General features: G+C 42.8%; 4 protein-coding genes across 9 annotated transcripts; 3 read left to right on the top strand and 1 right to left on the bottom strand.

Annotated features, from left to right (window-relative positions):
- Positions 1-7: 7 nt before the first annotated feature.
- stap2a (signal transducing adaptor family member 2a) lies at positions 8-4,998 on the top strand. Its single transcript, XM_038719338.1, has 11 exons — positions 8-356; positions 1,153-1,224; positions 1,310-1,429; positions 1,513-1,569; positions 1,668-1,819; positions 1,940-2,071; positions 2,177-2,246; positions 2,788-2,890; positions 2,994-3,089; positions 3,167-3,295; positions 3,566-4,998. The coding sequence occupies exons 1-11, from the start codon at positions 33-35 to the stop codon at positions 3,619-3,621; spliced, it is 1,311 nt and encodes a 436-aa protein (XP_038575266.1). The 5' UTR covers positions 8-32; the 3' UTR covers positions 3,622-4,998.
- Positions 4,999-5,146: 148 nt separating this feature from the next.
- sema4e (semaphorin 4e) lies at positions 5,147-13,295 on the top strand. Of its 6 annotated transcripts, none has more exons than XM_038719333.1 (16): positions 5,147-6,870; positions 7,895-8,207; positions 8,307-8,452; positions 9,369-9,431; positions 9,533-9,631; positions 9,774-9,873; positions 9,965-10,075; positions 10,202-10,353; positions 10,529-10,707; positions 10,822-10,978; positions 11,134-11,356; positions 11,483-11,598; positions 11,727-11,884; positions 11,973-12,019; positions 12,110-12,747; positions 12,913-13,295. In XM_038719333.1, the coding sequence occupies exons 2-16, from the start codon at positions 8,039-8,041 to the stop codon at positions 13,108-13,110; spliced, it is 2,556 nt and encodes an 851-aa protein (XP_038575261.1). In that variant the 5' UTR covers positions 5,147-6,870; positions 7,895-8,038; the 3' UTR covers positions 13,111-13,295. The 6 variants fall into 6 exon arrangements, with proteins under 6 accessions (XP_038575261.1, XP_038575260.1, XP_038575263.1 ...); XM_038719332.1 differs by having other exon boundaries at positions 11,973-12,025; XM_038719335.1 differs by having other exon boundaries at positions 11,973-12,025; positions 12,110-12,801; positions 12,919-13,049.
- Positions 13,296-13,807: 512 nt separating this feature from the next.
- On the bottom strand, positions 13,808-19,571 carry cactin. Its single transcript, XM_038719331.1, is given in 12 exon segments — positions 13,808-14,497; positions 14,499-14,527; positions 14,721-15,079; positions 15,274-15,396; positions 15,553-15,745; positions 15,852-15,966; positions 17,015-17,177; positions 17,269-17,414; positions 17,522-17,617; positions 17,779-18,364; positions 18,366-18,392; positions 18,869-19,571. Coding segments are annotated over 12 exon segments (2,604 nt in total). The 5' UTR covers positions 19,174-19,571; the 3' UTR covers positions 13,808-14,035.
- Positions 19,572-20,394: 823 nt separating this feature from the next.
- LOC119902936 (ubiquitin-conjugating enzyme E2 R1-like) lies at positions 20,395-25,748 on the top strand. Its single transcript, XM_038719340.1, has 5 exons — positions 20,395-21,155; positions 21,765-21,851; positions 21,989-22,086; positions 23,575-23,709; positions 23,832-25,748. The coding sequence occupies exons 1-5, from the start codon at positions 20,970-20,972 to the stop codon at positions 24,040-24,042; spliced, it is 717 nt and encodes a 238-aa protein (XP_038575268.1). The 5' UTR covers positions 20,395-20,969; the 3' UTR covers positions 24,043-25,748.
- The last annotated feature ends 380 nt before the right edge of the window (positions 25,749-26,128 follow it).

Below are 26,128 nucleotides of genomic sequence, written 5' to 3'. Positions count from 1 at the left end.
CTATCCTTTGATATTTGCGCAATTGTTTATTTATGCTCAATACACATCTATATACTTGGGGCACTTATCCCCCAACCATACAGTTTTTAATCTGCACAACCACCCGTCTGCATGATGCCGAGACACAGCAGGCTACACCAGCCAGCTGTTGGATTATTGCCACAGCACTATCTCATCGGGGAAGGCGTGTCACTCCCGAATTACTCAGCGCCCCTTTGTCCTCTGTCTGTGCCCAGCCAGCGACACTCATGGCGGCTGCACCCGTCAGGCAGCGCTCCGGGCCGGGGGGACCCCGGGCGCAGCTCCCGCCCTGCTACTACGAAGGATACCTGGAGAAGAGAGCTCCGAAAGAAAAGGTAGGTTCTGCCGGTGAAGATGTAAGTGCCATGTTGTTTCCACTGCATGCGGCGGACAGTGTCTGGGTGCGTGCACCGTCTTATCTCCCATTCCCACAGAGCTGTCAACTTCCTTATTGTGTCAAAATGGGCGAGGCGAGACTGCACTGGTGCTGCTGGGGATTGTTTCACATAACGGATCACAGATGTGTTGGGGTGTTAAGTGGGGTTTCGCCAGAATCTGACGGGGAAAGCATGCAACAATTCAGGACTGAATCACGACGTGTGAATTGTGGTAACGCGACCGCTGTCAAAACATTGCGTGTCATTGAAATTACATCACATGAACGATTTCTGGCTGTTTCCCTGATCGTAATAACTAAGCATCTATGTCACAGCATGTCTGGCAAGATTTTTCAACGCTCAGAATTCACTGCGGACTCAGAGACATACTGTTCTGATAATATCTTAAATACAAAGTTGGATACAGTGAAGCTGACAATATTCAAAAATGATTATTTTACATGTTGTATTATTTGTATATAAGGTGACAAAGAATGGGACCCCCTCCCGCGCCCACCCCCCCTCATTTTAATGCAATATAGACTTGTAATGTGAGCCTGGCTCAGGTGCAGGGGATTGCACTCACCCATGGCCCCAGACTGACAGCAGCTGTGGCCCGCTCCATGTCCATCTCTTGGGACAGGAGATGTGGGAGTAATAAAAAAGGGAAATATCCAGTACACACGTGAAAAAACTGGCACTGTTGTTGCCACAGCAGTATTCCTTTACTGTACTGCTTATTTCTGTGTGACAGGCATCCAGGCGACTGTGGACCTGTCTGTGCGGGAATTCTTTGTATTTCTTCAATAATGCCAAGGACACTCATGTAAGTTTCAGACTGTATGCATTTAGGTTTTTTATGTGCATTGTAGTGTGTTGACACTGAAACATGTTTTGTGTGTGTGTTATAGTATGTGGAGAAGCTGGACCTCAGTGGGTTTGTGTCCCTGAAGGACGACTGCAGCCGGGACAGAAACCTGGAGGCAGCAAGACTCATCCTGCGCATGAAGGATGGAGAGACCAAAATCACAGTAATGCCACTCAACACACACACACACACTCATTAAATGTAACACTTTTTTGCCAGGTGTGAACGTGCTATTGTCCTTTCCAGGCACCTAACTTGGAATCAAGAGAGCTGTGGAAAGGTTTCCTCTACTCCGTTGTAGATGTAAATATCCATCTTTTGCACACCTGCTACAACTGCATCCCTCTGCCAATCTGTCTCTCTGTTGTCTTAAAAATATTCTCCCCTCTGTCCAATCACAGCTGAATGTACCATCCTGTCTCACGTTGCTGCCGGGCCAGCTGCAGATGCTGAAGGAGGTGGTGGACAAAGAAAGGTCCAGACGGAGAACTCGCACTCCCACGCGTGCTCCTCCCTCACCCCTCTCCGTGCCTTTAGTGGGAGAGATCCCACCGTGAGTTCTCCACGCTGTTGTGTTGAGAGGATGCACTGTAGATATAGCACCTTTAGTGTGTGTGCACGACTGTATTACTAATAATGTGTGTGTGTGTGTGTGTGTGTATGTTCCATGCAGGTGTTTTCGCCCGGTGTCTCGAACAGAGGCTGAAGTCCTCTTAGAGAGACACCCAGACTGCGGCAACATGTTGCTTCGTCCAGGCAGAGATGGATGCTCACTGGCTGTCACTACTCGGCAGGACCTCAATGGGTAAAAACCTGCCGAACATCTGGACACTGTAGCTGCAAATATCGGACACAGTGACCATTCATTGCAAACGCTTACAAGCTTTCTGTTTTTTCTAATTTGCTCCAGGTCGGTGTTCAGACATTACCGTGTGACTCAGAGGGACCAAGGCGGTTACGTCATTGATGTAGAAAATCCTGTAAGTGTCTAATACTTGCAGATACAATTCACATCTTACAACAATTCATAAGGTGGAATAAGTTCTCATTATAATTGACTTATTTGCATTAGCATCCATCCAACATTTTCTCTCCATACAGATACAGATTCCAACACTCTAATTCAGGGTATCTGGTGACACCATGTACTTATCTGATACCAGAGCTATCTTTTAGCAGATTTATAATCTGTATACCACACTGTGTGTCATATTGTGCATATTGGATCAATGGGGATGGATGATGGACCATGGGGCTAAATATTTAAAAAGATAAAAAACAGAATGTCAGATAAAAACACAGGTAAATACAGCTGTATCTTCACATTATCATGTATTTTGGCAACCACTTAGGACACAGAGGATTTTGTAAACACTATTTGGAAGAAGAAATGTACAACATTAAAATGACAATTTTGAATAGTGTTTTCAGGTGACTGCAATCTCTGCCTCAGACTGTGTGTAAAGACCACTAACAAACCAGCAGCTTTAGACATATAACACCGCAGGTTTCCTCCTCCAGATTCCCTGTGCTGACCTTCACGAGGTCATTGATGCTCTTGTAGAGAAGACAGCGGGAACTCTCCAGCCTTTCCTACTGGAGGAGCCTTATGAAGAGAATATCAGTGAGGCGACACATATTCTCAAGATTCTATTATTGTTTTCCTGTGCATTTTCATACAAATAATCAATGAGGCTCACCACGTTAAACTCTGTTTGTGTCATCAGCATACGTTTCCGCCAATGATGAGAACGGGGAGAGGATCCTCCACACTGCCCCCTCCAGCCCCCTGCCAAAGGCTCCTGCCCTGCCTCCTAAACAAGGTGTGCCTTGGTCAGATAAACCCCATGCAGACAGTCACAGGCAGACGCCAATAATCATTGCTGTCATTCCGGTGCAGATCGTTGGTCCAGCAGCCCCCTGTCCAGGTCTCCTGCCCCCGATCGCCGTATCCTGACCTCACCAGTGCCGGCCTCGCCCACCAACCCGATGAGACGACTCATTCTCTCCCCTTCACCTCTCGCACAGAGTGAGTAGACAATGCAGTCAATCCTGATTTGTATTTATTTCAACTCAGTGGGCCTGTCCCAATAAGTCCAGTAATCGCCACAGTGCCCAACCTGTTAAGGCTGCAAGCATGGGGATAATTTTTGGGTTAAGTGGACCCTGTGTTGGTATTTTTCTGACATGGGATGCACTTGCATACTACCTGGACGCACGTGAATGCGCAGCTAAGTTCTCAAGACTGCAAGTGTGGGTATAAGAACAGATCCAGTGTGTTTCTTCTGTCTTTCCACAGCACTCAATGAGGAACTCAAAATAAAGCTGGAGAAGAGACGAGCCAGCCAGGAGTGACATGCTCGTAAAGAGCGACCTCCCATCACAGCATACTCAATCTTCAGTGCCGAACCCCTTCTCACCGCAGCTATGTATTCATCCTGTGCCTTCTTGGTGGAAGACAAGGGACTACAACTTGTACACTCGTGAGGAAATAGAAAATGTTCTGAATTTCATTATTTTGGTCTGTTTGACTTGATTGATGGTTAAATTAACTCTGATCAGCTCCTTAAGAGCAATACTGGCTGGTTAAACACTGGATTAGGTTCATAAAACCTCATAAAATGCTGCCTTCCTTGGTTGGGGTGAGCCACAATCCGCTAGTGCTACTTCCACTTACATAAAGCTGTTTACAAACTGCCTATAAACAAAAAAAACAAAATAGTGCCACATTAAATGAATCAATATGACTGGCAGCTAAGACCTATCAGCGAAGCACGAACACGTGCTGGACCACCAACTGAGCTTATGTTTTTTCCCCATCTGAGCCGCTGTCTGAGTGCTGAGCTGCTGATGTTCATGCTGCAACACTGGAGACTGAGAACAAACAAACCACAGACTGCCAAGATCAACACCGGAGCGACTAACTCTGACCTGAAACCTAGAACACTTCTATCTGCCCCTGAAAGTAAAATAAGCCAGGCACACTCAGGTTTCAGCTCAGCAACTCTCTTCATTCCCCTCATTTCATGACTGAAAAACATGACTGAAAAAAAGAAAAGAAACTGCACAATGTCTGCCTGCTGCTCTTGAGTGCTGTTTGTGATTGATAAGCAACCATTGATGTATCGTTGATTCTAATGACACTGTTGTTGTGGCTCATCCATGACTCAACTTTTACTGTGCCGTCGGTGCTTATTTTAAAGTGTTTCCTTATTCTCTGCTACTGTGTACATGCTACTGTACGGTGCTATGGACTCACTGGAAACTCCAGGTGATTTCTGTTCCTCTTCAAGAAAATCAATCTACTGTATTCATATGTGAGGGTGCCCTCTAGTGGAAGCTAAAAGGGACAGAAAATGTATCAGCACCCTTTTACCTTGCAAACTGAACCTGGTGAAGACTTTTGGCTTTATCACAGCATTATGCCAAGCCCTACCTCTCTACCTTTAATAGCAAAATTATAATTTATTACAGTTCTGTCTGTTTAGACAATAAGTATTTCTAAATGGGAATCTCTGTCTTACATTTCTGTCAATTGGCCAGTCCTTACAGTTTTGAAATGTCTTGAGTAGCCTACCTACTAGTGGCAAACTGTGATCAACTGACGCATAAGTGTCTTCTTGCAGTTAACAGTTTCTTGTATGTTTGTACATGATTTGTTGTGTCCACTTGATCACTATCAAAGAATAGTGTTTGTTAGATAACATGGGCATTAAATTGTTTTGCATGGATGTGATTTGTCCCTGTTGTGAAATTACGTAAGTGTCAGCCTGTTTTAGGACATAGTCTTTGTGTAGCGTTTCTCATGACAACATGAAAATGGGGACATTAGTTAATGGAGTTAATCAGTATTATGAGTGGATGATTAAAGAGGACTCAGGTAGTGTTGTAGTACTCGAGACCGGTCTTGGTCTAAAGACCACTTTTTGATGGTCTTGGTCTTGTCTCTGACTCGACCGCACTTGTACACGGTCTTGTCTTGCGCTTGGATATTGAGGACTCGGGATTTTATTTCAAGACCATACATAACTTTGGGAATATCAATAAATTGCTTTTGCATTGTCTGATTTATTTGTTAACATCCAAACTTTGATTGGATGTAAAACGTACTGCTTCAAATGCAACGAATTACCCTAATTAAAAATATGTTGTTACCGTTAACGACTGTCACTCCTAACCGCGATGGTAAACATGGAAAAGGAGTGTTGAATAAAGATGCTTACATTGATTTCAGCTATTAGTTTTTGTATGTGGGTGTTTTAATGGGAATTTGGATCTTTCAGATCAGTTTGAGAAGCACCTATGATCTCGTTCCACATTTTATTTTGTGTCATGTAATGTGGAGAACTGGTCTTGTCTCAGTCTCGATAAACTCTGGTCTTGGTCTTGACTTGGTGTCGGTTTGGGCGGTCTTGCCTACAACACTAGACTCAGGTCTTGCTCAAGTCTTGTTAATAATGTTTATCACAGAAGGACAAGAGAAAATGTATCAGCAAAGGTCTAAGATGTTTTTTCAGTTTAACATGAAGGTCAGTGTAAATGGGGGCGGCTAACACACCTTTTTCTTTTTTATGTGTATATTTTCCTTTTCTAGTTTGTCTCTTGATTTGTGAAGTTGGAAAACGGAAAATATTATAAATAAAACATAACAAACATAAGAAGTGAATGTCAGTAATGTAAGATGCGGGGATTTGATGTAAAAAAACAAAACAAAAATACAGGTGTTTGTGCTTTGTTTTTTCCCTGCCTTATGGTCTATGTATGTTACTCAGGACGTTATGCAGGTATCAAGTTCAACCACATAAAACCTCTAAAAAGTAGGCTTATGGCTAAATCTATCAAATCTAATTATAAATAGAATAGTTTATATTTCTGTGCAGGTGCAACAGACCAATTAAATCATCCATATATAAGACCCCATGCATGAAAAGAAGCTCCCACACCTCTAGGTAATGTTAATCCATCACTCCTGTTTGCACCAATAATGCTGTGCTACTTGTTAGGGCCTGTTGTAAAAAAAAAAAAAAAGGAAAAAATACTTGCCACCCTCCAGTTCCTTTTATCTTTTACCTCGCCCATCTTGAGTCAGCTGTGCACTCCAGTGAAAGATACAAGTATACGAGAACAATGAAATCGTAATCAGACCTAGGATCAGATCCTTCCCACGTCTTAACGAGGTAACAAAAAAACGGAGTAGCAGCCAGCCATTCAGGTCCTTCTCAGCGCGAGAGCCGCTCTACAATAACGACTGACCGCTGTGACTTTCAGAGGACGGACAGAGATACAGTCCGTCTGCTGAGTTGTAGAGAAGCGCCTTTATTTCTCCGGTCGGTGGCTTTGAGAAGTGAACCTGCGGTGCTCCTGCGAACAGTCTTTAAAGGAAGTGGCGAGCTACCGCGAGTCAAAGTTTAAGCGTCAGCTGAGTTTGTGCGGCTTGTGTTATACGCTCGACAGTTTCTAAATAACGTCCTGCGACTTAGTTTTACTACCAACTGCTGTGGAATAGATGAAGAGGCAGTGGTTCAGAAATAACGCTTAAACTGGTGTTTACGGGAGTATTTTTTAAATGGAAGCCTCCGCAGTCTGGGGCGTGTCAGTGAACAGGTAAGTGATTAACTTTCAGTGTTTGTTTGACTGATGGTTAACCCGTTTGGACTCGCGCACTTTCCTAGTTAACCTACGTTTGTGCCCGCTTTTGGGGATACCTGACCTTACAGCCTATGTAGTAAAAAAATAACTTCAAATAACACATCAGAAATACACTCAAATAAGTCATTGGCTTACTCTGAGCTGCGTTATTAACTAAGCAACTCATTTCAGAATAATTGAAGGCTAATGCTTCAAGCTGCACTTCTCCACACTTCGTGACAGGCTTGTTCTTGCTAGGAGACCTCTGATGCATGCATGTGATGCCCAAGATGCAGGGTGCGGGTGCAGATGGGTGTTGAGTTGAAGCTGTTTTTTCCCCCCCAGGGCCAAATATGTGAAACATCTTATCAGGGCTGAATTCTCTAACATGCCGCAACACAGCAGCACCTCTCTTGGGAAAGAAACACCCACAGCACACACCCACTTGGCAGGTTGTGGTGACACTGCTGGACAAAATCGCAGCAAAAACAACAGCGGGCCCTTTTAACAGCAAGGTCATTGAGAAGAGAAGCAAACCCTGGCTAACTGTTACATGAATTAACTTTGGTAATGATGAGTCAAGTTTGCATCTTTCCTGCAGGCGTGTTTGAAACCTCTCTTGCAACAAAGTTTGTGCAAGAGCTCCTCTCTCATCTACACCAGCCTTTGGTACTGGCTGTGAATCTGGCATTGTGTGCTTGTGTTTGGTGCTGCAGGAGAGCTGAAGTTGACATCCCTGCACCCTGCTGAATGCCTTTCAAGGCCCTGCATTAACATCACTATGGCACTGACAGAATTACTGCCGCGCTGACTTTAGCTCACTCTGCCACTTTCTGGTCATCCCTCTGCTTTTCTGCTTTGTTTCGCTTCCTGTTTTAAACATGCCTTAAATGTATCTTTTTGTTTTCTTTTTGTTTGTTTGCTGTATGTATTTTCAACTCTGTCAGGTTTCACATCCGGTGAATTGATTGTGATGTCCACACAACCTTGTCTCTTTCAGCCTTCGTTGGCTTTGTTTCTGTGGTCTGCGCCATCTATCTCATCATGGACACCCAACTGAGTGGGGCCAGTAAAGGGGCCAGTGCCCTTCAGTCAGCACAGACCTCATCACGTCATAGATGCCACTCACTGTCTTTACCCCTGTATGACTGACTGTTACGGAAACAATAAAGCTTACATTCCTCTTAGCTTGAACAAAACAGCCATGCAGCCGCTGCTGTCCCTCAGTGTCTTTTGGCTGCTGCCCCTGGCCTTGACGCTGGAAGAAAACTCACCACTGGACTGCGTCCCCCGTAGATCTGTGCCTTATCATAGTGAGTGTTGCTATCTCTTGTGTAACCTTGGCTTACAGTATGTCAACTCGTGTTGGCTCAAGTGGTGTGGGTTTGGTCTGATTGATTTTTATTCTGTAGGGGACAACGCTCACGTGTTTCGTGAGGAGGGAGTGTTCAACTATTCCACTATGCTGTTGAGAGAAGACCTGGACCTGCTAGTACTCGGTGCCAGGGAGGCAGTGTATGCTCTTGATCTCAAAGACATCTCAAAGAAACTCGCTTCAGTAAGAACACCTTTGTTAATAATGTAGTTAAGGTCAATTCAGCCTTGGAACAGCTTCCATTAACTGTTAGCATTAGGTTTATTTTTGAAATTTCATATCAGAGCTTTCTTGACTCAGGGCTAAGAACAAATGTGTGCTCTTTTTCCCTGAATATAATCTTACAGGCAGCACTTGCTACAAGTTCACTGTTCTAGAGTAAGCGCTGCCTGAGAGCCCCAGTTCAGAGCAACCAAGACCTTGTATCCGTGAAGTCATGGTGACACAGATGGTAAACTCAGTAAGATCAACTACAACAACCTAAACGGTTTCAGAAATTGCTCCAGTTTCTGTTGTTTACACAACTGCCTTGACAACCACAGACAGCGCCAGATAATGCTAATAAGTTTTAAGAGTTAAGCCTTGTACATCAGAAGATCCTGGTGTGTGTGCCCATGGCAGTGATGTAACACTTTTCTTCACACAATATACCAGTGTGGTAATTTTCCCATTGAACTGTAACTCATTTATCATTGTTGTAAGATTGGCCCGTATGTGCATGCACATAGCACCTAATTAATAACAAAACTGCTGTCAAATACAGTACATTGTGTGAAAACACAGTCTGACTATTTTAAAACGACAATTTATTGTTTTTATATTTTCGCCAAGAAACAAACCAGCTTTACTGAAAATTATTTGATGATTATACCTCCACTGCTTTGGGTTAACTGGTAGCCTAATAAGGGTTAAGACAACCACCACATGTGACATGTACCGCTGTTGCATTTCATAACCCTCTCTCTCTCCCCCAATGTTTCTTGTTCCTCTCTGCACTGTCAAATAAAGGCATGAAAAAATGTGAAATCTGTATTTGTACAACAGAATAACACTTAATATTTAAAAAGAGTGTGATTAAAATTGCTTTTCACTCCTACAGGCTAAATGGGAAGTGACAACACGGCAAAAAGATGATTGTAAAAACAAAGGAAAAGATCCCGAGGTGGGTTTCTTTTTTTGTTTTATTTTTTTTTAGCTTTTGCTATTTAAAATGTATTGCACATTGAGCAGATGGAGTCATTGCTTTTTAAAATGCATTTACAGATGGAGTGCAAGAACTACATCAGAATCCTGCATAAGATGGAGGATAACAGAATGTATGTGTGTGGAACCAATGCTTTTGATCCTGTGTGTGATTACATGGTGAGGCAAAATGAGAGCCACAGTGCTCACTTATCTCCACTCATACTTTATCAATACTGTTTATAGTGTATATAAAATAACTGCAGGTACTAGAAAAATGAACACTTGGTGTGTTGCGGCGCCTCTGTGTTTGTCTGTGCAGTCCTACGCAGATGGAAACCTGACTCTTGAAAATAAAGGAGAGGATGGCAAAGGGAAGTGTCCGTTTGATCCTTTCCAGAGATATGCCTCCGTCATGTTTGGTAAGTAGCAATTATATGGATAAGAAAATGAGGAAGTTAACATAGCTAAATGTTTTAATTTATATCTGTGTCTGCTGCTATGTCTTGCCAGAAAACAAGCTGTACTCAGCCACTTCAATGAACTTCCTGGGCTCTGAACCCGTCCTGATGCGCAGCTCTCCGGTCTCCATACGCACAGAGTTCAAGAGCTCCTGGCTCAATGGTAAGATGTGAGAGTATGTAATGTGTTTTTTGCAAGATGCTTCAATCATGCGAGGGCTTCACTGTTTCACCTTGATGATTATGGTAGCTGAGAAAAAGGTTTTTTTTTTTCTTCTTTCTATGCCAGAGCCCAACTTTGTTTCCATGGCTCACATGTCAGAGAGTGTGATGAGTGCGTCAGGTGATGATGACAAGGTTTACCTGTTCTTCAGTGAGACCGCTGTGGAGTGCGACTGCTACAACAAACTGCTGGTTTCACGTGTGGCCCGCGTCTGCAAGGTGAGAAACCGTTCCTTATTTGTTGCAGCTACATTTCCTGAAACAACAATAACGTATAAACACAACTTCCTCAGTTGCGCTCATTCCGCCATTTCCTCTGCTTGATTGTGCATCCTGCTGGTCTTCATGTTTTTCCACTTCATCGTGAAATTTATGTGTCTTTCTGCGCTCGCAGGGGGATGTTGGAGGTCAGCGGACCTTGCAGAAGAAATGGACATCCTTCCTGAAGGCCAGGATTGACTGTCCGGTGCTTGAGTCCCAGCTGCCGTACATTATCCAGGACACTTACCGCTGGTGTGACCCCCAGCAGCCCTGGAAGGACTGTTTGTTCTTTGCCGTCTTCACACCACAGTCGTACGTTTGAATTAACAAACTAGTTTGTGTAAGAGGGAGGAAGGTTTCTTTCTCTTTAATGGTCTTTGGCACACCATTTGGCTCTTATTTTCTGTGGTTGTGCATGTGTTTCAGGGATACATCAGACCTGTCTGCAGTGTGTGTGTACCTCGTGTCTGACATCAGCAAAGTGTTTGCAGAGGGGAAGTACAAGACCCCAGTCCCAGTAGAAACGTCTTTTGTTAAGTGGGTGATGTATAGCGGAGACGTCCCTTTCCCTCGGCCCGGAGCTGTGAGTCTTCCCCGCTATTCAATGTGTGTGTGCGTGTGTTAGAAACAAAGATAAAACTCAAAAGGCTCAACAGGAGGCTGATTCCTTTTGTACTCTGACTCCGTTGTCCTCTTTTATTTATTTTTTTCTCTTTCCTTCCCCTCTTCCCTCACCAGTGTATAGACAATTCAGCTCGTAAAGCGGGCATAACTCAGACTCTGGACCTCCCGGACCGGACCCTTCAATTTATCAAAGATAAGCCCCTCATGGACCATGCTATCCAGCCAATAGGAGAGGCACCTCTACTGGTGCGAAGGGGAGCTAAATTCACACGCATCATAGTTAACCAAGTGCAGGCCGCAGATGGCGATAAGTACCACGTGATGTTCATAGGCACAGGTGTGTGTTTGCAGCACACTTGTCACGTTTGACTTTGCTGCTTTTGCTAATTTAACAACACCAGTGGTAAGCATTTGACTATGTGTGTATATAATATAGCATGTTTCTATGTTTTTAAACGAAAAGAGGAAGGCACAATGCTGAAAGCAGTGAACTACAATGGAGAAATGTTCATCATAGAGGAAGTACAACTCTTCCAGGCTCCACATCCAATCAAGATTCTGAAATTCTCTAATGTCACGGTAATTTAAGTCTCTGTTGTAGCCTAATGAATGGCTTAATTCATTTAAATCACTATTCAAGTGTATGTTCATTGTACTGTGTGTGTGTGTGTGTGTGTGTGTGTGTGTGATGGATCCACTGTGTACAGGGTCAGCTCTATGCAGGCTCAGACTACGGAGCAGCACAGATACCACTGGCCACCTGTGGGAGGTCCTCATCCTGTATGGACTGTGTTCTAGCCAGAGACCCATACTGTGGCTGGGACACAGTTGGTGGGAAATGTATTGTCATTTCTAATTCACAGAGGTAGGCAGCTGTCCCAACATGTAGAGCAAGCAGTGTTTATGTCTGTTCTATCCAAACTAAATATCAATTATTGTATCTTCTGCTTTAGAGAGCTAATCCAAAGTGTGAAAGAAGGAGATGCCTCTCTTTGCCCAGGTGCTGGTGAGTCAGTGCACACTGCTACTTAAAGAATCTAAGTATGATTAGTACATCTCTGTTTTCTCTGGATCTCTGTTTTGTTTTCAGATCCGGTTAAGCCTGTGAATCAGTCCATCTGGCTCGGGGGTAACGTGAAGCTCAGTTGCCCCTCGCCTTCTAACCTGGGAAAAACCACCTGGGAGCAGGACAGCAGCCCTCTGACCCTTTCGACTCATCTTCAGCTTCTGCAAGATGGACTGCTTATCTTCAACGCCTCACACTCCGACACCGGTGTGTACCGCTGCTTGTCTGTGGAGCGCTCCAAAGCTGGCGAGTACACAACCACTTTGGCTGAGTACCACGTTAGCATTCCAGAAGGCGGTGATGACAGGAATGTGATTTCTCCTGAAGCTCAGATCAATGGCCCCTCCTTGGCTGGACTTCAGGTCGTAGTCGGGTTACTTCTAGTTTCTCTTCTTGCCCTTTTGGCCTGGAACTTTTACAAAGGCCACCTACCGCTGCCCTGGAACTATAGGAAGAATAGAGAACAATCCCAGGAGACTCCAGATCAGGAGGGACTGAACTCCTGCACAACCTACCAAGATGCACAGAGGCCCGCATTGGCAGAGGACAAGCCCCTAGTGTCAGGAATAGACAACGGCAGCAGGAATAACAACCACACCAGAGGGGCAGCGGCATTCAGTGCTGCAGAGGAGAACGATGACCCGACATTTACTCCTCCATCTCTGCAGTATATTGATGACGAGTCTGAAATGTGAAAAGCACAATACAATATTCGCTCAACATTCAATAATTCCTGAACTGATGACTGCAGTAAAGAAACTGGTTTGAACTCCCATTTATTGTCCAACTTGAATGCTGAATGGGAGTTCTCCAAACCAGTTTCTTTACTGCAGTCATCAGTTCAGCAGGAATTTAGAGTTGAAATTTCAGTTTATGGGGCATTTCCAGTGAGTTGGAGTATAAAAACATTCAGAGGGGTTGAAACATTGTTTTCAGAGTTTGAACTGTTGCGACTAAACACACCAAAAGATTTTATAATACAATTTTGTATCATTGCCATGAATTTCTGCTTCACTTTGTTTTAATGCAGCTGTGTGTACATTTAAAAGTATGCTTTAGTTTACTAATTATTATAAATCCCATTTTTAGATTACAATAAATTTCAAAGATTCATGATTTTCACAGGGAATGTACAATAACTGAAACTGAGCCATGATATTTTTAACCACTAGCTGCGAAGATTTAGTTTTATTAAACATTTTCTACCTGGTGTCTGTGTTGTTCCAGTATATCCACATATAGTTGTTATTGGCTTTCAGCAAGACTGGACTGGCCAAGAATGAGAAGAACAGAAGTGGATGTTACCTGCCGTTATGAATCATCTTTGTACTCTTGTGTACGACTCTTTTCTGAAGTTTGAGATGTTCAGTGTTTTAACTATTATAGATGTATATTTGTCTCTTATTTAAAGCTAGGGAAGACCTCATTTGAGGAACTAGCAAAAGAGATTTTGAAAGTGTCCAACCCAACAAATCCCACCCCCTCTTTTTAGGCCTCTAGTCAAAGCCACTTCATGTGCAGGAGCAGCGCAGGTATTCCAGCCAGATTGGCCATGCTTATTACAGTCCTGCCACAGATGCCCGATTGTTTTCAGTTTTGTGTCAAGCATTTTATCTACTGATTGCTGTAAAGAGATTTCAGCAAATCTACTAAAAAAATCCTTTTAGAATATATAGCCTACCAGGCTTTAAATTCACAACAAAAAACCATCAACCGCTTGCAAAGAGTAAAAAGGCGGGGGAAAATCTTTAATGTGTAATTTTTAGACATTACATTACAATTTACTTCTTCAGACAAATAGTAGAGTGATTTGTGGCTTTAACAAACTGCTTTTTGTTGTGACAGCAGTTACAGACAACAACAAAGCACATTGACTGTACAGCCTATATAATATACCACGCATGGTTGAAACCCACTGACTGGGGTCTTGGTCCATCTGGTATGTGGCCTCTATCTCCTGTAGCGGTACCTCTTGAAGTGGAACCACAGCTGGAAGATCCCGTTGGCAAACTGACAACGGAAGCCGTGTCTGTGAGAGTACTCCCACTCCCTGTTCACGATCTTAAAGGCAATGTCCTCGTAGGGCGGGCCCGCGTGGAACCTTAAAATCCCAAAGTCCTTGTTGTCGGGACTGGGCTCAAGGAAGTACTGCGGAGTGGAGCGCTTGTCTATCAGGTCCGGGTAGAAGATGTTGAACTTGTAACCCTGGACGATCTTGGGCGGAGGGTTGTCGAAGTCGTAATGCGTCTGGTTGTATTTGTTCCACTCGAAGCCCGTGTGGACCCTGTTGAAGAAGCGGGGTTTCCTGGGACGGTATTTGTCTGCCCACAGGTACATCTTCCCCGTGACGGGAAACTCCACGCTGAACTGAGCCTCATCGTTGCCCATGCCTTCTCTGGCACGACGTACAAATTGCGTCCTCGGCGCTCTCGTTGGCGTCACCTGATCGAGAAGTCAAAGAAGCATTAGTGAGTGTCTTGGGGGGAGAAATATGCATCGTATATGTATTTATCAGTGTTTTGACATCTTAAGATTGGTTTTATCCACATTTTCACTGCTGAAAATGAAATATTTTGTGGTTATGTATTATCAAGAATGCACTGATTTAGAAGCTCTCTGTGTGTTAATCTCATACCCGTGACTTGCAGCTGTCTGCGTGCCAACTGCAGCCTGTGTGTGTCCTCTTCCGGCGTGATCGTGTGCGAGTCCAGCGGCAGCTCGGAGGAGCTGAGCAGCGAGGGACTGTAGCGGCCGGAGTCGTACTCCGCCTGGCTCTGCTGGATGAGGTCCTCCTCCGTCAACACAGTCTCTACCACCTCGCCCTTCTCCTCTTCGTCCTTCTTATCGCTGTTTTCTCCTCCGTCCTCGTCTTTGTTTCTTGCTGTGGATGTTGACGGACCTGCCTCCTCTTCTGCTTCTCTGTTCTTATTTCGTGTGGAGGAGGATGACGCCTGGCCAGGCTCCTCTGTTACTGTTGGTTCCCCTGCTCTCTCGCTGATGTTACAAAAACATTGGGGTTAGAACTTTGACACGACAATGCATCGTAAGTATTTTAGATTTTTCTGAGGCTATAATACACATCCTGAAAAGAAACAGAAATTAAATTTGAACCCCAGGTGACTGAAAATATGAACAGAAACCGACATGAGCCACTACTTCAGGTTGTGTGTTGTTTCGAGTTAACTTACTCCTCCTCGTCGCTCCTCAGCTCCTCTTTGATGATGGGGAACAAAGGCTCGCTTTCCACTCCTTGTTCCTGTTTAAGCTTGAACAGTTTCTGACGCAGAACATCCTGGTGTCGCTCCCTTAGCCTAGAACATAAAATTTTAGACTTTACACACACCTTTCCACCGTCTATCCAGATAAATCACGAGCCATCTGTGAAACATCTAGCTGCAGATTTAGGTTTATGACACACCGAGGTAATCAGGCACTTTAAAACACAATCACGGCTCCCACATTCATACCTTGCTCTGGCCATGTAGACTCGGACTTGCTGCAGCAGGCTCTCCCAGTATCCGATATCAAGATTGGATCCTCCGGCCCGAATCTTCGTCTCAATGTTCAGGTGCAGCGCCTGCAACTGGCTGTATGTCTTTCCTTTGAACACCGTCTGTACATCAGTGCTCACGGCTGTGTTGATGCCGTCACGACGATCACCTGAGAATTTTAAAAGATGGCAATGAACTTAAAGGGACTAAAAAGCGGGCTGAGCACAGCATCACGTTGCACATACAGTTAGCATTTAATGGAAATAATGACGTACCCGGTCCTCTTCCAGAGGCCTCCAGTTTTCTCAGTTTGCTGATCTCGTCTTCAGTGATTGTCGTCATGTCTCTCCAGAAGTCCACATTCTTCCCTTGCTCCAACTCCATGTACACCTACCAGCACAACACTCATACAGTAAGCCGTATACAGATGGGGTTCTGTTCATTTTAAGTATAAGAGGTGTGATGGAACTTTTACCATAGTTAAGTTCAGGGTCACTCTGCATGAAATATTATATTTCTAAATCAGTTTACACTGTGATGATTCAATATTAATGTTATGTCTGCATATTGTGGCCTGTTTTATACTCAGATTTCATGTCTAAATGAATATGTCAGATTTAACCAAAATCAGTCAGAGCGTGACATCTTAACTGCTCGACAACTATTTTTTTTGAATATTTTGGGATTTGGCACCTCCTCAGTGGTGGTTGAAAGAAAAAGACACTGAATTTGTTGAAACAGAGATTCTGATGAGATGAGACTGTCAAATATTTCTACAAATAAGAACTTGTACCATCACAATAATTTGAAAGATGCTATAATTGAATTGTAAAAATTCCACATACGTCTTTAACACAAACATTCTTTTAAATCTCAGCTAGACTAGAGCTGCAACAATTGTTTGATTAATCGATTATCTGTCGACTATTAAATGGTTCGGCAACTATTTTAATAATCAATCGGTTTGCGTAAAAGGCGTTTAAATTCTTTCATTCCAGCTTCTTAAATGTGAAAATATTTTCTGTTTTCTTTCCTCCTATGACATTAAACTGAATATTTGGGTTGTGGACAAAAACTTTGGCATTGGGAAACACTGATTCACATTTTCCACCATTTACTGTAGACCAAACAACTGGATTAATCGAGAAAATAATTGACAGATTAATCCACTATGAAAATAACCATTAGTTGCAGCCGCCGTTTAGACTGTGAGGTCTTATTACCAAACAATGCAACTTCAGCAGGTGGTCAAAATGTTATCTCGAGTTTGTTCATTTCAACATGGACGTGTAGTAGGTTGAGGTTTCTATTTACTGGATTTTTTACTTTAAAAGAGGCTGCAATGTTTAAAGATGGTGCACTTGTACTTAACATCTCCCTTGTAAAAGCAATCTTGTGCGACGAGAGCCATTCTAAGCTTAATAACATAACCACACACCTTGATATCCTCCAGCAGGTCATCCATGTCGGTGACTGTTAGCCCATTGAGAAAGGTGTAAGGCTCATGCATCTCCACAGCAAGATCGTCATCTTCTGCACTGATGTACTTTGCCAAAAGGTCAATAGGCTTTGCACGACCGTCGCGGATTCTAATCTTTGACCTGGACAACAATATTGTGAGACAGTGGGGTTTAAGAAGCAGTTGCAGGAGCCTGATGCACAGGGATATACAGTAACTGTTAATAGACTCACCTTAGTTTGGCCTGATGCAGATGGAAGTTGTCTTCCTGTTCAGCCCAGGTCTTGAAATGCTCTGCCTCCTTCTCCCTTTGCAGCATCTCCAGCTCCGTCTCTCTCATGGCCTTTTCTCGCTCCCTCTCCAGACGCAGCTGCTTTACCTTTATCCACAAAGTTAGCGTGATTAATCGAAGGGCTATTACTCATAACTCTGTAACATTTTAAGGCAACAAAGAAAGAAAAAAAACAACTATCCGACAGTTTATACCTTCTGCAGCTCTCTGCGGTTCTCCTCCTGAATACGTTTGTTCCTTTCTTTAAGGTCTTTTTCACCAAGATGGCCGATGCCTTTCTTATCCAACGCCTGAAAAAACACAGGAGGAAAAAAAACAAGAATCTTGGTTGTGTTACAATATTCAAAGCCAGGTTATGACAGTAAACTTTCAAAAATTCTGGGACTGTAAACTGAATACAGTTTATAATTAAAAAACTCATTAGAAGCTGTTAAGCTGCTCTCCAACTCACCTTCTGCCATTTGAATGTTCCTAATAAGTTGTTGTCACCGAAGGGATTGTCTGCGTTGGTGTATCCCATGTACTCTTCACTCCAGCCCATCTTTTCTCTCCTTTTCTTCTCCTTTGCTTCCTTCTTTGCCAGTCTCCTGGCCCTCTTCTCCTCTGGTGTCTCCAGAGCTTTCATCACATCCTTCTGTTTTTTCTTCTCCTCCTTTTCTTTGACTGCACGGCCCCCACGCTCAGACCCCGAGCTATCAGACGATTCAGGTGAACTGGAGCGCTGCCTCCCTCGGTCTCCCTCGGCCCTCTCTCTGCTTTTCACGCTCCTCCCCTGCTCCCTTTCTTCACTCCTCTTCCTTCGCTCGTGGCTCTTGTCTCCGTCCCCTACTCTTTCCCTGTCTTTGCTGTTGCTCTTCCACCTCTCTCTGTCTCGCTCCCTCCTGTGGCTGTCTCTGACTAGACTCCCCCTGTCAGGACTTCTCCTCCTTCTCCTTTCTCTGTCGCTGCTTCCATCACGGGAGTCTGGGCTGTGCTGGGACCTTCCCCTTCTCCTCTCTCTCGTTCCACCCCGGTTCTCCATTTCTTTTCTCCTCCCCCCTCTCTTTGGGATCATCTGAATCAGAACTGAGACAGAAAAAATTATTCAGTACATTTTTGCTCTTAGGTGGCCAACCATGTATTGGAGACTAAGGGGAATACATTTGTTCTTTAATCTTCAGCAAGAACACTAATGATGCCCTTCTCCTTACTCACTCAGATTACTGGCTTCCCAACACTACTGCTGTGGAAAACCTTGTAGACAAAAATGCTGTGAGCAACCTTTAGTTTTATGATACCACAGTCTGGAATATATTAAAAGAGTTGTGGATGTATGATTATGTGCATGTTAATTCACACAGTTCTTAAAGTAAGACTTCAATGGGACACATGGACTCATTTTAACTGTCTTGCGCACAATTAAGCTCACAGTTTAACACGGGCACTACTTATTTCACCGTCCCGTGAGGTAACGTTAACCACCACTGCTGTTTTAACAGATTGAACCGAGCCGTAAAACGTTTAACCAGTGAGCACCACACAGCAAATAAAGTTAACGGTACCTTGATGTTCGACCCCGGGACCTGGTCCTAGGACGGTGTGGTGCTCGCCGCCTGTCGCTCTCCGAACCGCTGCTAGAACCTGAACGGTCTCTGTGTTGAGGCCGACGTGGGCCAGGAGAGCCATCGCTGGAGTCCCTGCTGCTCGACCGTCCCCGTCCACGCGCGGTTCTTTTCGTGTCCGCGGACCGACTGCGGCCACTCCTTTCCTCCGGAGACCGAGACCTGCTCACTCTAGACCTGTTCCGCCGATCCCGGCTGCGACTTCTGGACCTGGAGCGGGACCGTCGTCGTGATTTCGAATCCATCACGAACTTTTCCGTGAAGGCGGGGTCCGAAGTGCGCTCAGTCGCGTAAATAAGACGTAATAAAGAAAACGGTTCGCTGTTCTCATAGTAAAAATAAATAAAACTTCAGCAGTAAAAAAACCTAACTTTGTACTTTTTCTCCATGAGGTTGTGCATTATGTCAATTTATTTTTTTAATCCAACAACAAAACGGCTGTGGTCCTTTGTCTTTATATAATATAGGCTAACTTACCCCTGGCAAAGTTTAAGCTTTTATTATTTCTGTATTATATATTTGTATACTGTTATGTATACCTGTCTATGCCCCATGTAAAAAAAATCACAATATAAAATACGAATCGTAAAGCAATCAAAACAGTTGAAATATGTAAAGATTTAGATATTTGTCTTTAATGCCTTTGTTGTTTACATGATACCCCTTTGTTTATACTTGTGTCCTGTTCTATTATTCTGTCGTTTTACGCATTTTGTTTTGGCTAAAGATCTTTGTAAGAGATTAATTCAAGATTCAATAAAGCAAAGAGAGAGTGAGAAAAAAAAAAGAAAAATCATAGTATAAAATGTCTCTTTATTTGTAAAACATGTAATTAAGTTAATAAACATTCACGACCCTAAAACACCCTTATCAAAGCACCTTGGTTTAAGTGTGCTATAAAAATAAAGTTGATATTGATAATTGAAAGCAATGCGTTAAATTGCCTGGTTTGAAAAATTAATTACTCAGGCGGCAGAAAGCCATCTTAAAGGGGCTTTCTACAAAATGGCGTATATTGTAAACGTCACCAGTAAAACTTGGGGAAATAACGTACAAATACCTATCTTTTGCTTAACTGCAGTTTTTATAGAACACTGAACACCGTAAATCAAATTAACATGGCAGACATGTGTTATTGTGTTAAAATAATTTGAGAGCGAAAGTAGGTCAGGGCTGCTTTTCAGAAACACAAACAACGTTCGTGTTTTCATGACGTCACGCTACTGGCAAATGTAGTTGTCTAAATTTACTCGTGAATGAATATTTCAAAAAGTCACGTTCACAACTCAACCAACTTCCAAAGATTATTTTTTCGTAATTACAACCAAGTATTTTGTTATGTCATTGTGTGGCGTCTTGGTTGCTTTCAGGGTTAAAAGTAATGTTTACAGATGAACACTGGACTACAAATCCCAGACTGCACAAGGCGCTATTGCCTGTGTAGAGGGGAGAGGGGACTCCTTTAAGCAACATTCTTCTTTACCCAGTCTTCTGTTAGGGCGATATCAACTACATTTCTGGTTATTACCGTTAGAGTTTTAGTTTGCTAGAATTTTAGATTAATAGTTGTGTTTTATTTTCTAACCTGGCTCTCGCAGGAAGTTATAAACTATTCGCTCCACGGTAAACTCGTCTTCTGCTGGTCGCTAAGGTAGAGCTTGTTAGCTAGCTTACATTAGCCAGCAGCTATCAGTAGATTTAGGTTACGGCTTATATCCGTGGCCGCCCTGCCAGGTAAATCTACTAAAGCTGAAGGCGCCGGTCACCGACAATGATTTGTCCAATTCACCCATGTCTGAGTGTTGACGTTGGTAAATAATTAATCTGACTTGGGAACGAATCGTCGCAACCTTTGTTTGGTTTGTGCGCAGCCTGGCTGGTTTGGCCTGTTTCATTGTCTCCGAACATCGAAAACACACAAGTTGTTTTTTTTCAGTGTCAGTAAGTTGTTTGGCTACTTAGGCTAGCCGTGTTCGTGTAAACAAAACCATCAGCTGTCGACTGCAGATAACGTTAATCTTGAGAGCTAACCTAGTTCAGTATGGCGCAACACGACTCATCTCATGTAGCCAGTTCACAGAAAGCACTCATGTTGGAAATGAAGAGCCTTCAGGAGCAGCCTGTCGAGGGATTCAAAATAACGCTGGTGGACGAGGCTGATATGTACAACTGGGAAGTGGCCATTTTCGGACCGCCAAACACTCATTATGAGGGGGGGTATTTTAAGGTAAGAATAGATAACAACTTTATTGTCCACAAAGGTGAAAAAAAATGTATCTGGCAGTTCATTCAAACACGCATAACGGCACTGACGGTATGAATTCTTCAACTGATAAAAAAGAAAAAAAGAAAACATACACTATAAGAATTGAGCAAGCCAGTTGCCCTTGGGATAAATTGCTTTTTAAATGTTATTTGTAACAAAATCCATCCTACCTACAAGAGTTTAGATGTGTAGCTTTCTCTGTGATATGCACAGACAGAGCCCCCACCTGGCTCTATTGTCCTGTGATTAATTTGATGGCCATTGACAATCCTAAGTTGCCAGCTTGCTTCTGAATTTACCGATCTGGTTGCCATACCGTACAGTGATATTGTGTGAACACATTAAATGAGATACTTGTAAAGCTTTCAGGGTCACTAAAGCTGTTAAGTTTTTTTTTGAGAATGTAGAAACCATGCATGTTTTCTTAAAAAACATAATCAAGATGTGAAACATAGTTTACTGCACTACTGGCATGACCGCACCATATGAAATCAGTAAAAGTCTTATTGTAGTAATACAGAGCACAGACGCATGTAAAAACCATGGTAAAGACCTGTTTTGTATCCCCAGGCTCGCATCAAGTTCCCTATTGACTACCCATACTCCCCACCTGCCTTCCGATTCCTCACTAAGATGTGGCATCCAAACATCTATGAGGTAAAGTATCATACCGTGACTCTATTTTATAATATTAAATATATGCCTTTGTAACCTTTATCACTATATTTAATTTAATTCAAATTGGTTATATGGTGGATGTCACATTGAAAGGAGTTGATTCCCTCTGTTTTTAGAATGGAGATGTGTGTATTTCCATACTGCACCCTCCGGTGGACGACCCGCAGAGTGGAGAGCTGCCTTCAGAGAGATGGAATCCCACCCAGAATGTCCGGTTAGCATCTCCCTCATTATCTCTCCGCGTATGTGTGTCTCCTTTCTGGGCACCTGCTGTCTTTGTCTTCTCTCAGTCCCTTCGAGACCTGTCTCACACTGAGAACATGACATCTGTCCTCAGTGGAGTCTCCTTCAGAAGTCCCAAAAAAAAAGAATACTGAATTCATATCTGGGTATTCAGACCCACATGCGTAATTTGATCTGTTTTTGTCCGGTGCTGTCATCAGGCAGCTCCCTTTTGTATGTGGGTTTGTTGTGCAATAATTGTGTGGGCGTGACAGTTCAGTGTAAAAAGTGAAATATTTCACAAGTGCTTTATTGGATTTGTATCAAGTTCTTCCAAATAATGTATTAAGCAATAATTTGTTAAGGGCCAATACATTAGGAAACCCTCCATCACTTCTAAAAAATAAAAGCGGCACGTGTACTGAACCCACTTAATATTCAGTCACAAACAAAATGAGATTATGTTGGATTCTTATATCAAGCATACATAAACAATAGGATACGTTTACATTGCTATATGACCAAAGTGACCAAGGCTTTGTTTTGCTGTTGTTGTTGTTTTTTATGAATAAGTGTACAAACGTGGGAATTAAATTGGTTAAATTTTAATAGTATTTATGTGAATGAAGCACACAGGCAATAATGATGTCTTGTTGACTTGCCTAGGATTAATTGCACAGATATAACTACTGGCTGCGTGCCGTGTAGGTGGTCCAGGTTAGAGATGCAGGGCTCTGCTATTATGCATTTTTAATTTATGTCATTAATATCACCTGTGCTTTTTCTGCTTTTACAAGTCAAAATGTCTGTTGTGGAAAAATTGTCATTTGCATTGCACTTACACTGCATTACACTGGAATCCTGCACAGTCCAGTACACCACCACAACTAACTACAACCTCAGGTATAAACACTTAACACTTAAATTAACACTTCTCTGAAAGTTTTAACTGGCCATTATAAGCTTTGCAAAGGTGGAATATGTGGGAGAGCTGTTGTACTGGATTGTATTGGACTGTATAGGCCATGGATGGTTCTGGTTCTTCTCAACTGGGAATATGTGCTGGTTTTCTTGGTCTTTTATGGTTGTAAGCTTTGGACTGTTGGTTGGGCAGAACAAAACATTTAAATGGGCGAGTTCGGGGGCCAGGGCAATTTTGACAGTCACTTTTCACAATTTATTTTTATTAATTAATAAATAACCAATAAATAAAATAAACTAAATGTTGACCAAATAATCGCCGGATAAATTGAAAAGGAAATGAATCCTTAGTTACAGCCCTGATTCACATAGCTCCATTTAGCACCCGTAAAATGCAGAATGTAAGAAAACTGATATGAGAGAGAGAGGGTAGATTAAATATTCCTCATTTGTTTATTAAATAATAACAGGTTTATATCCTGTTTAAACTGGCCACACCACGTATTTATGGAGTATGTTAGGGTTAACACTTGCCACTTACCTTTGCTTTTGCTTCCAGGACCATTTTGCTTAGTGTGATCTCGCTGCTGAATGAACCAAACACCTTCTCTCCTGCTAATGTGGATGCCTCTGTCATGTACCGCAAATGGAGGGACAGTAAGGGCAAGGACCGGGAGTACGTAGAGATCATCAGGTAAACGGTCGCACTTCGATATTGTCCCTATCCAAAACTTTTCTAACAAGCGTAGAAGAACCTCTTTTTCAAGAGTCAGTCTCGACTCATGATGTGTTCTTTTTTAAATCTCTCTCCCACAGGAAACAGGTATTGGCCACCAAGGCGGAAGCTGAGCGCGACGGAGTGAAGGTGCCCACCACACTGGCCGAGTACTGCGTGCGTACGCGCGCCCCGGCCCCCGACGAAGGCTCCGACCTCTTCTACGACTATTACTATGACGACGACGATGTGGAGGACGGCGACGGCGACTGCTGCTACGATGAGGATGACTCAGGAAACGAGGAGTCGTGACGTGCTTTTTGACAGGACAACCCGATCTCGCTGACGTGTGCTACCTGCTATTTCTGTCTGGGAGGCCAGAAATTCTTGGTCGACCACCAAGAAAGATTTGAAGCTTCCCACTCCTAAACCAATGAAAAGAGCTGTTTGTTTTTTTTCCTGAGCCTCTAGATCCTTTTTGGAGGTGAAAATGAATGCACCATTGTGGAACGGTCAGACCTGGTAAGATTTGCACCAGCACAAAATCACCAGTTTCTTCAATTTTGCAAATCGTTTTCTTTATCACCTAAAACCTTACTTTGAGAGAATACCTTCCATCACTTAATCCTGTTGAGTTGTTCAGGCCCTGTATAGTCTATGGTATTGTGGGGTTAATACCACTGTCAACAATAGCAACATTTGGTGCAAACACTTCCAAACTTTGCTCAGCCTCTCTTGCATATCTTTCTTTCCCTAATTGTAACTGGGTGTTGCTCACCAGTCGTCGGTCTCAGTGACTGGCTGACAGAAGATTGAGGACTTCAAGCAGCTTGTTTTTGTTGAACAGTCTACTGCAAATACGTTTGAATAAGATTTTTCCAAGTTTCACAGTCTGTCTCACTTCGACTGAACGGGATGTCACGGGACAATGTTTTCAAAGTTCTTGTGCATGCCAGAACATCATTGGAAGCTTTTTGTCCGTTTTACTTGTGGACTTACATCATGATCCATTTATATGCTTGATGATAAGAAAGACTTGCGATGATGGAGATCCCAGGCAACTTTGTGTCTGGAGGGACCGTCTGGCGAGCTGAGTGAGTGGGTCAAATCCTCATGTGATTTTTGGTAACATGAAATTGAAATCTTTGCTGTGTTTCTTCTGGTTACTGTTGGATGTGTTTCTCTGTCATTTTGAGTGTGGGATTATGTTATTTGAAGTAGCTGAGATTTAAGAGTCTTGTAGGATGACCAAGTTTTCAGGGTTGGGGTTGGGGGGGGGGGGGGGGGGGCAGAACTAATTACTGATCAGAATTGTATCTCTCCCTCAGGTTTGCTCTCTGAGAGGCCTGACGGAGCCACAGACCTAAAACAGTGTAAACTTAAAAAAAAAAAAAAGAAAAAGAAAAAAGCCCAAAACATTTTATGAGCGTTTGTTGTATTCTTGTCTTTGTTTGCTCTCTCACAAGCTTTGTTATTTTTAGACATTATGCCTGCAATCTTTGCTTGAGAATGATTTATGTGATGAGATTATTAGATTTTACTGGCAAAAAAAGCTTCTGTAGGAAAAGTGTCTGTCAAAAGGTGTTGTTGCAGTATCAGTCAGGATTATCAAAGTGTTTCAGCCCTGGAAGTCCCTGGAAGTGAAAGAATAAGGCCGCCATGTTTTATTTTTCATTTCAGTTCTTTGTGTCAGCGGCGAGTGGACGGGTTTTGATATAATTTTTAGAGTGCATGGGTGTCCTGTGTGTGTTTTTTGCATCAGCAATATTGATTGTTTCATTTACTGAAATTGGGACTTCATACTGAATTTCTCAGGATAATGAACAAAACAATTAAGACAAGCAACTACTTTCCTCTTTTAGGTGGTCTTCAGAGTTGGTTTATGCTTTTACAGGAACCATAACTGATATGCACATGTAGCTGTGTGAATGATCACCATATTGTTTTATTCACTTGTGTTTACTTTTTGTTTTCGGCTATTTAAAACTGAAAAATAAAGATTTATTGGAAAAAAAATATGCCCGGACTTGAATTGCTTGGAGTCATGAAGTGAAGTCATGACCAAAGTGTGTTGTTTGTTGTTGCTGTAGGTCAGAATCAAAATTAAGGTTGATAGTAGTTACGCAGGACTACTTAGTCTTTAAACAGCGGGGGGGTTGCTGGTTTTTCTTACATTCAAATATTACAGCATGTCCCAATAAAACCTGCATGTCCCTTTTTTTTAAAGAACACTGTTTAAACACGCCATTGTCTGTTGTCTTAAGACATACCAAGTACAAGAGAGCTATTCTCTGCTCATAGCCAACTAAAATGGCCTATCAAAGCATTTCAGATACAAAGCCAACGACAACAGGTTTTTTAAAGTGATATCTGGGTGTTTTCTTGTGTCTCTTTCTAA

This window comes from Micropterus salmoides, unplaced genomic scaffold (assembly GCF_014851395.1).
Source record: "Micropterus salmoides isolate LMB-PRFRI ecotype aquatic unplaced genomic scaffold, ASM1485139v1 Ms_hic_scaffold_14, whole genome shotgun sequence".
Lineage (NCBI taxonomy): Eukaryota > Metazoa > Chordata > Actinopteri > Centrarchiformes > Centrarchidae > Micropterus > Micropterus salmoides.
Note: the sequence above shows the minus strand (reverse complement) of the source record. Positions and strands in the feature narration are given on the sequence as shown.

Bases quoted from the DNA above. Each gene is read 5' to 3' on its own strand.
- stap2a (XM_038719338.1), top strand. From the start codon at position 33: ATGCTCAATACACATCTATATACTTGGGGCACTTATCCCCCAACCATA. The intron at 1,225-1,309 runs GTAAGTTTCAGA...TGTGTGTTATAG, and splicing joins ATAATGCCAAGGACACTCAT to TATGTGGAGAAGCTGGACCT. The intron at 1,430-1,512 runs GTAATGCCACTC...TGTCCTTTCCAG, and splicing joins ATGGAGAGACCAAAATCACA to GCACCTAACTTGGAATCAAG.
- sema4e (XM_038719332.1), top strand. From the start codon at position 8,039: ATGACTGACTGTTACGGAAACAATAAAGCTTACATTCCTCTTAGCTTG. The intron at 10,708-10,821 runs GTACGTTTGAAT...CATGTGTTTCAG, and splicing joins GCCGTCTTCACACCACAGTC to GGATACATCAGACCTGTCTG. The intron at 11,357-11,482 runs GTGTGTGTTTGC...TTAAACGAAAAG, and splicing joins CGTGATGTTCATAGGCACAG to AGGAAGGCACAATGCTGAAA.
- LOC119902936 (XM_038719340.1), top strand. From the start codon at position 20,970: ATGGCGCAACACGACTCATCTCATGTAGCCAGTTCACAGAAAGCACTC. The intron at 21,156-21,764 runs GTAAGAATAGAT...TTGTATCCCCAG, and splicing joins ATGAGGGGGGGTATTTTAAG to GCTCGCATCAAGTTCCCTAT. The intron at 22,087-23,574 runs GTTAGCATCTCC...TTTTGCTTCCAG, and splicing joins AATCCCACCCAGAATGTCCG to GACCATTTTGCTTAGTGTGA.